The sequence below is a fragment of the Micrasema longulum genome, unplaced genomic scaffold (genome assembly GCF_059751315.1).
Source record: "Micrasema longulum isolate JH-2025_06_02 unplaced genomic scaffold, ASM5975131v1 h1tg001506l, whole genome shotgun sequence".
Classification (NCBI taxonomy): domain Eukaryota; kingdom Metazoa; phylum Arthropoda; class Insecta; order Trichoptera; family Brachycentridae; genus Micrasema; species Micrasema longulum.
In genome coordinates, this window is record NW_028278690.1 from 88704 (window position 1) to 105049 (window position 16346).

Here is a 16346-nt window from a genome sequence, read left to right on the forward strand (position 1 = left end):
AACGCCGTGTTGGACATTTAACTGACATCATCTCTAAAACATAAAATATTATTTAAAATTATATAAAAATAAATGTTTTACGGAAAATAAAATTTGTTTTATTTTTAAGGTTCAAAGTTCATTTGTGTTATGATTATATTTTTTTACGATCTGGCAACATTACGCGACGGCTTCATGCATGCGCGCGGCAATAGTGGTGCAAAGTGGGGATTTTCGGACACAGTCCGATGTATTCAGATATTATTCTACGCTCCTTCTGGACTATTCTTAATTCTATGGATTAAACTTTGTCAAATAGGCAGACCATTGTCAATATATTTTTAAAGACTAGAGCATGACAAAGGATAAATGATAAAATCTTTATAGAATAATAATTATTATTTTTATACCATAAGTAAGTAGGTAACACAACCGGTCAAAAAATTAACCGTTGCATTATCTAGGTAATCAATACTAATGTTAATAATTATAATGATGGAATTCGTAGAAAAAAAATGTGAAAACTACCTTGAGATTCCATCAACATTTTTTTTGGTAGCTGTCAAAATTTTGAAAGAAAATTTAGGTTTTAAAATAAAGTGTGTCCGTTTATTTAAAATTTTAAAAAGGATGACCTAAAGTCCAACGAAACGGTACAAATTTATCGTCATTCGAAAGAAAATTTTCTGATCTATATGACATTGTTTTTGTTTTTACGATACATGTATTATTTTATTTGATTACTATCCTTTAAAATGGAATGTCAAGTAGGCGAAAGCGAGCATTTTCGACACGTATTTCTGTTCGCGATTAATTGAGAGGATAACGCTGCCAAAGCTGTTTGCGATATTTACGCAGTGTACGGTCAAGATAAAATGAATTGTAGACTAATTTGTTCTAAAACAATGGAGAAAAATACATTATTGACTAATTTGTTGCAATGTCTTTTGATGTCCTCCTGTTCACCTCATTTGAAAAAAAGGGACACAGCTTTTGTTAACATATTAACAAATTGATTTTGATTTTTTTGTTTATTTATCCATACATATTTACACAGAATTTTAATTACAAAAATACATCTTCAAATTAAGGTATTACGTACATTGGAAAAAATGCTTACAAAGACTTCAGTGTCTGAGCGTGGGCCATTCCTTTTTTAATTATTATTAAATATATAGCATATAAATATGGCATGACATGGCCATGAAAAGAAAAAAAAGAAAAACAAAATTAACAAGTGCTGATATTACGAAAACAGGATTTATTTGCAATACGCATTTTATTTTTAATTTTAATTAATTTTTTAAGCTGAGGAGGAGCTACCAAAATCAGAATTGCTTGAAAGGCGGTGCAAAAATAAATTTTAAAAATAATGAACCGACGCCCTCTTGTGTACGCTATTTTTCTTCTTTTCGCAGAAAAAAACGTAATATTTATTTATTTATTTATTTTATTTATTTTTATTTGGGAAAAAAACAACAGTTCTTACATTGGCGGCCTCCGTGGTGTAGTGGTCAAGACGCTTGACTCGCAGACGGAAGGTTCCGGGTTCGATTCCCGGTGAGAACACAAAAATTAAATGTGATTTTTCTCAAGCCTGGGTGTTCTGTGAAGTAATTCACCGCTGTAATTGGGCCTTCTGGCCTGTTGTGGTGCAAAAATAAAATAAAATAAAATAAAATAAAATAAAAATAAAAATATATTGTTTACAAAAAATAAGAATAAATATAAACGAAAATTGTGAAAACAGTCAATAAAAAATTTCCACAGTGGTGTAATCTATTGATTAAGTGCATTATCGGTATCAAAATAAATGCAATTAACAATAAAGAAATGTTAAGCACTTTAAAATTGCAAATAAAATCAATATAAATATATTTATATACAGTAATAAAAATAAAGTAAATAGAAACAAGATAAATTTAAATATGAAGAATAAGAAAAGAAAAAAGTTCTTTAAAAATAATGTAAAAGGTACAAAATATAATAATGAACGTACGAGTACATACATAATAACTGACATCGTATAACTAAACGGGTGTACAGTCTATAAGGAATCTTCTATATTTCAAATAGGAAAGATGAAAAATGTCTGCGTGACCAGAGCAGTATTTTAATAATGACATGCTCTATAGAAAAAGTCGTTTTTTCTTGCGTCAGTCCTAAGTACTGGCAAATTAAATATTATGATTAATGAAATATTCAATATTATGTGTCAAAGAGTTTTTAATAATTTAGCGCTTTGCCTGATTCACATAACTAAAACTAGTGAACAAAGAACTCAGCAAAACAGATACACGAGATGTGCTTTAGTTGAAAATTATGTTACTCCTACTGCAAGAACAAGCTTTGCTCAAAGGCAATACAATGTTTTTGCACCGAGAGTGTATAGTCTGTTAGACAGTTCTTTGAAAACCACTAACAGCTTAAATACGTTTAAAGTCAATATTAACAAGTGGATTGCTGCACAGAACTACAAAAATGTTTAAAATATACTTCATGATATACTTACACAAAATACATTTCTTATATTTCCTTGATGCTTAGTGTAATTTCTATTTTGTATACCTTTACTATCACTATGTTCTATTGCAAACCAGTCAATTCATAATTTGTCAGCATAAGAACCGATTTTTGTTTAGTTGGGCGACAAATTGTGAATTGGAAATGTAAAAAAATATTAAAAGATTTTCCATATATGTAAACTGTTTCTGCTTGCTTTTTTCTCTTCAATATATATTAATATGACGTTTGTGTATGTAAATCTAAATAATAAATAATATTGACGGAAAAATATAAATACATCTGCACTTATTGTACAGTTTATCAATGTTTTAGTGTAATTAAAGCATTTTCATTTTAGACGGCGCGGCGGTATTATTCTTAGTCCATTGCGTCAAGTTTAATCACTACGAGTCCATTAGATACTGAGGAACAGCAAGGAGTTACCCACAAATTGAACAGCCATCTCTATCACGCTCTTAATGCGTCTATTTAATTATACATCATTGGCAAAAATCTATAAAACGTGGCAAAATATAAAATCACCTGATCTTTTTGACCACTTAAAATAATTTTAATTATGTTTTTTTTTATTTCAGGTCTTGTGATGTCATCATTACAAACAACGTAAAAAAGCGCAGCTCGACTAAGAGTTAAAGAAACAAAATGTGAAAAACAAAACCAATTATGGCCGGAAAGCTGTTTTTCGCTGCGCTGGAAAAAATATAATTAGCGAAATGAGCTCGCCAATTCCTTTACCGTCAGAGATATCTTCGAACGAAGGGGGCAAAGAAATCCCCAGCGATCTAGAATGGTCCAATTTATGGTCGTACCAATTTTTTGGTGACGAAAGTGACTCGAACGATACTTTGTATTTCAATTACACTGGAAATGCGACACAAGACTGTCGAACTTTCGCAGAAGGGTCTTTTTTGGGTTCAGCGTATTTCCAAGCGACTGTGTCGTTTTTGTACTTCGCAATTTTTTGCGTGGCGCTCGTCGGGAACGGGCTAGTTTGTTTCATAGTGCGCTCTAATCCTCGTATGCGAACTGTGACCAACTACTTCATTGCCAATTTGGCTTTGGGTGATATTTTGATGTCTCTGTTCTGTGTTCCGTTTTCGTTCATGTCTCAATTGCTGCTGTACCACTGGCCATTCGGTCCGACGCTGTGTCGGCTGGTGAACTACTCGCAGGCGGTGTCGGTGCTGGTGAGTGCGTACACAATGGTCGCCTTGGCCGCCGACCGGTGCAGGGCCATCACTCGCCCGCTGAGGCCCCGCCTGTCCAAGCCGGCGGCGCAGGGGGCCATCGCTGCTGTGTGGCTGGGCGCCCTGGCCACGGCGGCGCCCATTCCATTAGTGTCGGCTCTCGTTTACCCGTCGGGATGGCACGAAGCCTGCGAAAGGTGAGAGATACCCTGACTTATAAAACAGGTTAAGTTTTTATATAAACATTTCTTTGTGTGGTCATTGTCCAAATATTCGTAGACAAAAGACTAGATTTCACCCACTAAGAAGTCATTAAGATTAACAAGTTACAACAGGTTGTGGAAAATATTTTAGAGTAAGGAATATGAAAGTCTAGGCATTTACAGGGCTTATGACTCGTCATTGGCTGGTTTATGCGGCCATTTTAAACTCTGTAACATTCACCATTTTGTCTATGTTTGAACATTCATATTTCTTTGATTCTTCCATCTGTCGATTTTAGTGAAGTTAAAGAGCTGACAGGTCATAAGCCCTGTAAATGCCTAGACTTTATTATTCTCTTCTCTAAAGTGTGCTCCATCCTTGTAATTTCTCGATATATAAAATACGTTATTCTACAGAAACAGTGTAATAGTGGCATTTTTTTTACCACTTTTAAAAATAATAATTCATATCCTTAGAACCCTCTATCTCTTTTCTAGGTGTTCTTCCCGCCTTCTTTCAAACTAGTTACATTATTTTATTCATATATACAACTTTAAAAAAAAATAAAAACTTTTATTTATTGATTTAAGTGGCCACTATACACACTGTGTTTCATTCACCAATTGTGTTTATGTTTAAACATCCACATTACTTTAAATCCTCCATCTGTTGACTTATGTAAAGTAAAATAGATAAATCCTTTTTTAGTACAGTGCAAACTTTATCTTATTGAATTATTTTACCTTCTAGACAACGCTTGAAAATACTTATCGACTTAAATGTATCTTTTTATCAATAATTAACAACTTAAATAAAAATAAAATAATCATCATGGTTTATTGACAAAAATAATATTTTTTTAATCTACTACATACACACTTAGGTTCTCTGGATCATTTCAAGTCACCTAACTAGGTACAACCTGTTTTAAGGCAGACATTTTTAAGCAATATAAACAATAACAGACAAAAAAATTATTAACATATTACAATAGAGATGAAAAACATTTACAGGAAGGTAATATAGAAGTCTAGGCATCTACAGGGCTTATGACCTGTCAAAGGCTGGTTTAAGTGACCACTTTACACACTGTGTAACATTTACCATTCTGCCCATATTTGAACATCTATATTTCTTCAATTCTTTCATCTGTTGATGTTTGTAAAGTTAAAGAGCTGAAACCTTTACTTATGCGGGTGAGATTTATCTAATTGAATTATTTCACCTACATACTAGGCAACGCCTGAAAATTTTATTTTTTCATTTTCTATACTTCTTCATGGATCAGGTGGATTTATCAACAGTCTGTTGTAATATGTTAATGTCAACAGCTCCCTATGGAGTTGAATCAAGTCCTTGTTTACAAAAATTTGGACAAACTCAAAATATTGTTGATAAATCCACCTGGTCCATGAAGAAGTACAGAAATTGAAAAAATAACATTTTCAGGCGTTGCCTAGTATGAAGGTGAAATAATTCAATTAGATGAATCTCAGCCGCATAAGTAAAGATTTCAGCTCTTTAACTTCAGAAACATCAATAGATGAAAAAATTGAAGAAATGTAAATGTTTAAATACCGGCAGAATGGTGAATGTTTCACAGTGTGTAAAGTGGCCACTTAAACCAGCCATTGACAGATCATAAGCCCTGTAAATGCCTAGACTTTTTTATTACCTTCTTTTATATGTTTTTCATCTCTGTTGTAATATGTTAATAATAACAGACTAGTTAATTTATTTCTTAAACGCTCCTTCTTTTTAATCAACAATATTTTGAAGATGTCCAAATTTTTCTAAAGGAGTCTGGATTCAAAACTAATGTAATTATCTGTACAAAAAGTAAACAAATTCCAAAGTATAAAGAAAAAGAAATTATAAAAACAATTTGAATCCGAGTGTTCCACTATTTCGGACATTTGACACCCAGAGACAAATATTACCGCATATCGCTTTGCCAAGTCTTCAATGGAGCTATTCCAGGCAGCCATAAATAAAATGATGATGTCCAACACGATCACAGATGTTTGATCACAGACATGCACCGAGAGAAGAAGAAAAATGGGAGTTTGGTCTTGACTGTCTGCAGTTGAACTACTCTTTGGCTCTCATGGCACTCAAGTTCATGGTGTGGGAGTTGGTGTGCACCTACACTCATAAAATTGCATAAAATATATTGAGTCAACATGAGAAACCTTTTTCCAGGAGTATCTACCACGAGGAGTGGCCTCTCCCAGAGCAGCAGTTCTACTACACTATAGCTCTCTTGATACCTCTTGTTTATTTATAAAAATTTTAAATATTAAAATCAGATTACCCAAAACTGTTAACTTTTATAATCTTTCGTATTTCACATAGTCCAACAAGATTTTTTTTTTTACAGTCATAATTATGGAACTAATTATTCATTGAATTTACCAATTATTCGCATGCAGCGACTTGCAAATCGATACAGTAATGATTAAATTTATTTTATACCACGCCGTTGATGATCAAGTTCTGTGTTTTGAAAATGATTTAATAATTGAAAATTCAAGGAATGCTTTGTTATAAATTCTTGTTTTAACTCTTTCCTTTTGTGTTTAAAATAATATTTTACATTTGTTATTGTCAAGGAATAATATTTATATAAACCATGATGAACTTTATAATTTTCCTTTTAAAGCTCTTTTTTTCTTCTCCTCTCTTAGACAAACGGCTATTTTCTTTGATTTACCTTTTTATCACATAGGTAAATATTTTTATTTGTTACATATGTAATATAGATTTCAGTCACCTACTTACGTAGTACGACGTGTTTTTCTGATCGCTCCGTTAAAACTGTTTTAAATATTGTTAATTTGTGAAGTTTTGATTATCAGAGGTGATTTTGGGGTAGATTATATATGCTTGCAAATTTTCAAGCAAAGCATTAAACAGAATAATATAATCTTTAGCGTTATTTCTGTGAGTAAAAAGTTTTACTAAGTTAATTGTCACATTTTTGGGATTTATGACAGTTTGCGGGTATGTCTGTTTTGAATTAAATAATTCAACTGATAAAGCAGAGAGTAGATAACGCATTTTACTGCCATCTATTGATAAATATAAAAATAAAAACAGTTACCAATTTAATACTGTTTTTTTGATACTGTATTATAATTACTGAAGGAATAAGATCATTAGTTTTTACTTAATATAATAAGATTAAAAATGAACCCACATACTTTACTTGAGGAAACTAAAATAATAATTGAGGAATTAATACTTGCCACACAGGATCCATCAAAAAAATTTAGCAAGTATCAACAAAATATAGTGAATTTGAAAGCAAATAAAATACTTGCTTTGATGGGTCACATAGCTGTTGATATGGGAGAAAAAAATAAACAAATTGAAAATATGAATACGAATAAAATGCTCGCAGAAGATAGTTATGCAAGAAAACTTACTCTAAATATGGGTACTCTCAATAAGGCGAAGGTAGATAGAAATAGTCTAAACTTTCGAAATGACTATTCTGTTTTAATAACGCCTACAAAAATAAATGAAACAGCTGAGAGTTTACAAAAAAAGTTAACAGAAGGCGTTAAAATATCTAAATTCGGTATAAAAGTGTATGGAATAAAAAAAATATCGAAAAATCGACTAATTGTTAAGTGTTCTAATAAGGCTGATGCTCAAAAACTTTGTGAAATTATAACCAAGGAATTGGATGATGTCGAGGCCCAGGAGATGAAGAAAAGAAAACCTACAGTGATTTTGAAAGGTGTGTTTAATGAATATGAAAAAGAGCATTTATTCAATGATTTGATGGGTCAAAATGAAGAAATAAAAATAATTAAGGATGCGCATTTTGAAATAAAGAAAATTATTAAGAGTAAATACAACGATACTTCAAATTATATTGTAGAAACCGATTGTGCATTGAGAAGACTTTTGGTAAATAAAGGTCAATTATATTTGGGCTATCAAAGGATATATGTTGAGGATGCAAACCCTCTACTGCAGTGTTTTCACTGTTTATTCTTTGGACATTCGTCTGCTAGATGTCTCCACAAAGATAATACAAAACCTAAATGTTCTTTTTGTGCCGATGATCATTCTTATAGAGAATGTATTAAAAAAGACAAAAGCTCACCAATCTGTCTTAACTGCTCTAAATACAATGAAAAAAATGATAAAAAAAATGCTGTAAATCATCAAGCAAATGATAAAACATGTCCTATATATAAAAAAATGCTCTTATTTGCGCAGCAAAAAATTGAGTACTAGATATGGCTTTTTCATATATGGATGAAGATATTGAAATCAATTATACAAGAACAAATAAAATAGAAGACTGGATTATGAAACAAGATGACACAGTCACACACTTGACATGTGTCCAAATTAATATTCGATCTGTTACTAAATATTGGGACTCATTTATGATATATTTTAAAAATTGTTTGGATAAAATTGATGTAATAATGCTGTGCGAAACGTCTCTAAAAAGTGAGTTAGTCAACTTATTTAATATTCCGGGCTATAACTCGTATAGTTTTTGTAGAAATAAAAGATCTGGAGGAGGCATTTTGCTTTTCATAGATAAAAATATTGTTTTTCAACCTGAATTAATATGTTCTGTAAATTTTGAGAATATTTTTGGAACACTAACATTAAAAAATAAAACCAAAATTAACCTACTCGCTGCATATCGACCTCCAAATATGAATAAAACTTATTTTCTCAATGAAATAGATCATATTCTTAAAAGTAATTTTCAACATGTGGAAGCAATTCTTATGGGAGACATAAATTTAAATGTGCTCAATACTCAAGATCCTGTGATAATATCATATGAAAACTTACTTGCAAATAACTATTTTATAAAGTGTATAAATGATGTAACTAGGGAAGCGATTGTTAGTGGCAAAATTACTAAGTCTTGTATTGATCATATTTATGTTTTTTTTTTTTTTTTTTTTTTTTTTTTTTTTTTTTTTTTTTTTCCCTCTTGTTCCCGTTATTCATTGCTTTGCTTATGCATACAAAGCTTTTTTTCCTGGTGTGTATATTTTGCACAATAGTTATTTTTCACGGGTATGAGTCAATTCCCTCATTAATTTTTTTCATTTTTGTAACTATGGCCTTTAGAAAGTCAATGTATTTTTCGGAAGTAGCTTCATTTTTTATAACTTCCTCTGGGTTTTCAAAAATTTGGCTGTATTGTGCGCACATTTGTTTGCAGTTTAACCTCTCGGCATCAAACATAGGACAATCTAGTAATATATGGAGGACGTCCTGAGAGCTAAGTCCATCGCAAGGGCAGCAATCGTTATCTCTTTTTTTAAACCTATGAAGATACTTTCGAAAAGCACCATGACCTGAAAGCATTTGAGTCAGCTCGTAAGTCCGCCCAAAAGTATCCAATATCTCGGCATCTTTTATATTTTTGAAAAACAATTTCGTTATTTTGCCTGTATCACTTGATAAATATCTTTTGTTCCAAGTATCGTATGATGTTTCTTGCACTATTTTCTTAATATATGATATTGGAATGTGGTCATAGGTAGGGAGAGTTCTCATTTTGGAAGCTTTTTTCGCTAATTCATCCGCTCGCTCATTTTCCATGTTGCCGTCGTGTGCTTTAATCCATGTCATTGCAATTTCGTTTTTGACATATTCGGTATTTTTTTCAGCAAGCTCTTTAATTTCGTAAATAATTGGATCTGTGGACTTTGGATCATTCAATCCTTGTAAACTTGACATGCTGTCACTATGTAGCATAATTGTAGAATTTTTGGCATTTTTTAGTGTCCACTTCAAAGCTTCTCTTATAGCCACTAGTTCACTTTGGAAGACAGTACACTCATTTGCCAACTTTATTTGTCTTTTAGCAGTTTCAACTTTATTTTTAAAAATGACAAATGCTGCTCCGACTCGTCCTTCCATTTTACTGCCATCAGTAAAGATGTTTATTTCATATAAATTGCTCGTGATTTCGACATCAATAATTATATTTATTTTAATAGGAGTGGCTGGGTGTCGTAGATCTTTATAATCTATGCGTCGCTGAATATTTCTATCCTCGGGAATGTCATTTACATATCCGTATCGTTTTGCATGATATATTTTTGATCTTTCAGTTATCGCAATATCTAAGGGCTTAGTACCAGCGATTACCAGCGATGCTTCGGTAGAAATAGTTCGGTATCCTTTTATAATTTGGATGGCTATCATTCTTTGTACACTGCTCAGCTTTTTAATGTTCTTTTTTTTCGTGACTGAATCACCCCATACACTTGCGCCGTAAGTAGCAATTGGCGTTATTATATATTTGTATAATATCTGTAAAATCTCACTCTTTAGTCCCCAAGTAGCCCTGGCGGCTCGTGATAGTTGTTTATAAATATTGTTAAGCTTATTACAAATGTGATCCAGATGTGCATTCCAGGCTAAATGGTCATCGAGAATCACACCTAAGACCTTAAAATTGGTGACATTTGCAATAGCAATATTGTTCATATAAAGAATTGGTGTCTGAAAGTTTTTTCTTCGCGTGATGATCATACAATTTGTTTTTTCTGGAGCAAACGAAAGCTTGACTTTGGTTCCCCATTGGCTTAGAATTTCAAGAACACTGTTGGCTTGAGACTCTGCTTTTCTTAGGTCGTTGTCCGCTATGGCTATGAGTATGTCATCCGCAAAGGCATGCTTGTAAATTATATGTCCTTCTAAAAGTTCCAAAGCTTCATCAATTATTATGTTCCATAAAGTAGGCCCCAGAACAGAGCCTTGGATGCATCCTTTGGTATTTATTTTACGTTTCATTTCGTTATAGTGTTCTACTTCAGTAATGCGGTTTTCTAAGTAATTAACTAAAACCATATATATGTTTTGAGGTATTTCCTTTTTCCTTAGATTCGCCATTATGCCAGGCCACCACGCATGGTCGAACGCCCCTCTAATATCAAGAGAAATAACCAGGACAAATTTTTTGTTGTCTCTTTCCTTCTGAATAAAAGAAGTTGCTGCATTGAGGGCATCTTCGGCACTTCTTTGTGGAAGAAAACCATATTGGTTTTTAGATATTTTTTCAAATTTTAACAAATACCAAGTAATTCTGGCACAAAGTATTTTTTCAAAAATTTTGCCATAAACCGGTAGTAGACCAATCGGACGATAAGATTTTATTTCATGATAATCGTCTTTTCCTGTTTTTGGTATTATTATTGTTTTCGCTATTTTCCAAGACTTTGGGAAGTAACCTATGCTTAGGCAACGATTATAAAGCGATAGAAAAATTTCAGCGTTTTCCAATAAAACTTTGCAACAGATGTCTCCACTGAGATTGTCATTTCCCGGAGCTTTTGTGTTATTTCATCCGTTTGCCGCATAAACCATTTCGTCATTGGTAATAGGAGGGTCTTCAAAAGAATAATAATTATTTCTTAATTCACTTCTTAAGTTTTTGTGAGCTTGATTTTCATTGATAATATCATCGTCAGGATAGAATGTATTAACAAGAAGCGAAGCACTATCTTCTACGTTTGCACACCAATTTGTTCCACTTTTAAGAACAGCAGGAACAATTTTTGTGTTTGACGTACCCATAATGTGATTCACTCGATCCCAAACGCTATCTTTTGTTTGACCTTGACAAAATTCTTTCCAACTACGTATTTTAGCGTCCTCGATAATTTTTAAATATGTATTTTTATCAGCAAGATATTCAAGCAAAAGTGCAGTCTTTCTTCGTCCTCGTGAATTACACATTTTCGTTTTCAATCGTTTGAGTTTTATCGATGCAGTGTTAATATCTTTATTCCACCATGGAGGTTTCTTCTTGACAAAGGGTTTTATTTTTGGACAAATTTCATCACACCCCTTTTGAATAGATTCAGTTAAAAAAAGCACAGCTGTGTCAATTTCATGTTTGTTCATTTCGATAAATTTCTCAGGTTTAAGTTCTTTATTAACATTTATGATTTCTTTGACTTTATCACATAATTTTTTCCAATTTACAGTTTTTGTACAGTATATTCAAGTATTTGTGAGATTATTTTCTATTCCTAAGGTACACAATTTAAGGTTAAACTTTATTGCGTTGTGATCGGATAATAGGACGGTTTGTTCACATACCTCCCAATTGTCTATCTTTTGAACGATGTTGTATGTACATAAGGTAATATCTATAATGCTTTCGGATACTTTCCCCCATCTAATTGCTCTGAATGTAGGCGATTTACCCTGATTTAGAACGCACAAATTGTTGGAAGCTATAAAATCTACAAGGTCGTTTCCTCTGGAACAGTTTTTTGGCGAACCCCACATCATATGTTTGCAATTAAAATCTCCCACAAGAATAATCTTTCTCATATTAAGTTTAACCTTAATGTACTCTAAATCGTCGAGTGTTTTGTTTATATGTCCACCAGGCTCTGAGTACACTGATATTAAAGCAATATTTTCTTAGGGTAAAATCGCACATACTATATTGTTGTTATCGATATTCTTTGCTTTATAAATTTGTAGGTTTTTGTTCATTACAAAGATAGCAGATTTATTTCTACGGTCGATGTTTGAATTATCACTCTGAAAAATTTGCACATTTTGAACTGATTTAATCGTGCCAGTATTTCCGGTGTAAGGTTCTTGTACTAACGCAATATCAATCGATTTGTCAAAACACGCTTTTATTATTTCTTCTGTAGCACCTTTACATCTTTGGAGATTGCATTGTACAAATTTAATAAAATGGCCTCGATTGTTCGCATGGCTGCCATTAGCACTCGTATTCTACCCTTTCTCTGGCTCTTTTATCCATAAGAGTTCTCACAGGGCAAGCTATGCTCGTTGCATAGTGATTATTATTTTCCATTTTCCTTTCAAAACAGTTGACGCATTTGGGATTTTCTTTACTCTTGCAGTCTCTTGTTTCATGGTCCTTTGAGCACACCGCACATTTAGCTTCGGCATTGCAATACTTTTGTATGTGTCCAAAGGACAGATACTTGTAACATTGCACCACAGGACTTTCATCTTCAACTATAACCCTCTGGTATCCGATGTTCACCTTTCCTGCATTGGTTAGAGTTTTCCATAGTCTTGGGGTTACTTCACATATTACGTTATGAAGAAGTGCATTTCTGTTTCGCTTTTTGTATTTGATCTTTAGATCGTCATTAATTTCCAAACTCTTATTTTGGTTTGTCAATGATTCGCTAAGATCTTCATCAGTGATTCCCTTGATTAAACCTTTAAATATAACTTGAGGATTTTTCTTTTTACCTTCTTCTACTAAGAGATTTTGGGTTTTGTTTTTTATTTCTTCCTTCATTCTTTCACGGTCTTTTTTTGAGGAGCAATTGATTAAAATTTGTTGGTTACTAATTTTTCGCAACCCAACTATGCCTATTCCTGTTGACCGAACATTTATATGACGTTTTACCAGACCCTCTACCTCCTCGCTTTTTTTCATAGGGTCTCCAGATTTCACGATAAGTGCGTAGCTAGTGGGTTTTGGCTCCAACGGTAATGTCGGAGTTTGCCTCTCTTCTAACTTTTCAAGAATTTTTTCAATATTTTTTTCCGACTTTTGAATTTGAGACTGGACCATAGCCAAGGTTTGGTCCATTTTTCCAGTAATGTTCATGGTATCACACATGTTTAAGACAATTTGAAGAAGATCTTTTGTGGCCGTTAAGACAGTCTCTTTGATATCACGCTTTATAGTTGCTCCAGAATTCATTGCGATATTTATAATGTTCGCTAAACTTCTGGCTTTTTTTCCGGGGTTATCAATTATTTCCGGATCTCCTCCTGGAGAAGCTGACCTAGAGGCAGGTTCTGAGTTCGGTCTTCGCAAAATTTTTTTGGCAGAGTCTGTCATTTCGTAAAGTAAAATATAAATAAATTATTACTTACGATTTTATATTGTTTACAGACTTCGAGTTGCAATCCCTGTCGTTAAAGTCTCCAATGCTTTGAAGCTCGGGAAGCTCGGGTTGCTTTTGGAAAATATGGAAGATAATAATATTTTCCGGATTTTCCGGGAAATTATACTGTTTTTCCTAGCTTTTCCGACTTTTGAGAAATATCTTTCAGGATTTTCCGGAAAATGGAAAAACACATTTATTTTATTAGTTTCACTCAAATCGATTATTGTTTAATTTATTTAATTTTTTAATTTTTTTTCAGACCGGCACGTCTGCGCGCCACGAAATCAACTTTTAAATGGTTCTCGATTCGTAAAATATGAATGTCTCCGACGACGAGCTAACACGTCCGATCGGCACTACGTTTATTTTTGACTGAATTGGACAAACTAAAATATTCAAATTAACGAGGAGCGCGGGTACTAGAAACAACTGAACACTCCAACGGCTGGAACAAGAAGGATATTTATGTTAGATTGATAAGTGAAAATAATATAGCTGCTTGTGTCACCGACACGATGATTGCTGATCACTTTATAACAGCAATTCAAATTATATTTGATAAAAATAAATCCATGCCTCAACAAAATAATTTTAATCGTTTGTCTATATTATCTCAAAAACATATTGATTATGAAATAAGGAAATATAACTGGAACTCTCTTATAGAAGAATCAAATTGTCTTATACTTTATGATAACTTATATGTCTGCTTCAATGAAATTTATAAAAAAAGTAAAAAAAACATACATTTTAAACCAAAAGCTAGACCCTATGCTATTAAAGAATGGGTCACAAATGATTTATTAGAAAAAATACGAAATAGAGACATGTTTTATAAAAGATGGAAAAGTACTCCTACAAATAAATCATATGAAAAAGAGTATAAATTGTTAAGAAATAATGTTACTAAATTAATTAAGATAAATAAAATTGCTTTTTATGGAAATAAATTCAAACATTGCTTCAATGATACTAAGAAAACTTGGGACGAAATAAATAAGTTGTTAGGGAAAAGGAGTAAAAGCAGTTGCGATGAAACCATAAATAAATATTTAATAAAGAATGATACTACTCCTAAAAATATTAGTGACGATTTTGTTGATCATTTTACAAAAAGTATAAATAACATGCTACATCATTGTAATAAAAAAACAATTGATGCGTCAATTGACAAACAACCGCAGAGCATGTTTTTGCCTAGAGCAAAAATAAAAGATGTCGTTAATATAGTTAAAAAATTTAAAAATAGTAAATCTGCTGGATTTGATAATATTAGAATGTATGATGTAAAAAAACATATTGATTTATTAGGACCAGTATTAACACATTTTATTAATTGCATTATACTCCAAGCGGAAATACCAGAATTACTTAAATATAGTATAGTCAGACCCATATATAAAAGAGGTAAACATTCAGACATTAGTAACTATCGACCAATAAGTATTTTACCTGTTTTTGAAAAAATATTAGAAAAATACATAGCTCAAAAATTAATTAATTATTTATCAAAATTTTCTATAATTGATCAATATCAATATGGTTTCCAAAAGAAAAAGAGTACGGAATTATTATTACAAGACTTTTCAAATGGAATAAATAATGAACTAAATAAAAAATATCACACCCTTGTTCTATTTATCGACAATTCAAAGGCATTTGATACAATTAACCATTCAAAATTAATAGACACATTAAATGACATTGGAATCAGAGGAAACCTTTTAAAACTTTTCAAAAATTATTTAACTAATAGAAAAATATGTGTCAAAGTATTAGATGAAAATAGTAAAATAGAACATGTTTCTTCGGGGGTGCCACAAGGATCAATATTGGGCCCTACCTTGTATATAATATATGTGACAGTCATGTATAAACTATTTAATAATGTCAAACACTATGTATACGCCGATGATACTGCTTTAGTTGTGTCTCATAAGGACCTCAAAACTGCAGAGAAATTATTGCAAGAAGACTTTTTAAACCTGCAAAAATGGTCCCATGATGCAGGTTTAATAATTAATTCAAAGAAAACCAAACTTATGCACATAAGATCACCGAACTATAAAACTCACACAACACCGTCAATTTTATCACATAACTATACGTGTATCCATAGTGATATTACGCAACCGTGCATGTGTGAAAATATTGAAAATATTGAGCAGTATGTTTATTTAGGTTTAACTATAGATTGTAATTTTAAATGGGATGTACATATTCGAAAATTGTGTAAGCGATTAAGAGCAATAAGTAATAGAATGTACATATTAAAATATTATGTCCCTGTTAATACTTTACGAATTATTTATTTATCTCTCTCTGAATCAATTATACGATACGCCATAACTTCCTGGGGGTTATCAAGTGAAACTAATATTAATTTTATTCAAACCTTGCAAAATTCTATGATCAAATTGCTACTACATAAAGATGTATACCGCCAGAGACACAATATTTCAATATCATTAATGTATAAATCTGTAAATAAATTATCTGTTAGGGCTCTACTTTGGTACAAATTAATTTGTCAGCATGCGTCGCACTC

The 16346-nt window shown here is 32.1% G+C and overlaps 1 protein-coding gene across 1 annotated transcript in view; it reads left to right on the forward strand.

The window, feature by feature from the left end:
- Window positions 1–3218: 3218 nt before the first annotated feature.
- Window positions 3219–16346, forward strand: part of LOC148275129 (RYamide receptor-like) — a 34783-nt gene continuing 21655 nt past the window's right edge. The window contains exon 1 of the mRNA XM_088236103.1: window positions 3219–3889. Coding sequence (XP_088092229.1) covers window positions 3219–3889 — 671 coding nt within the window. The remainder of the gene's footprint in view (window positions 3890–16346) is intronic.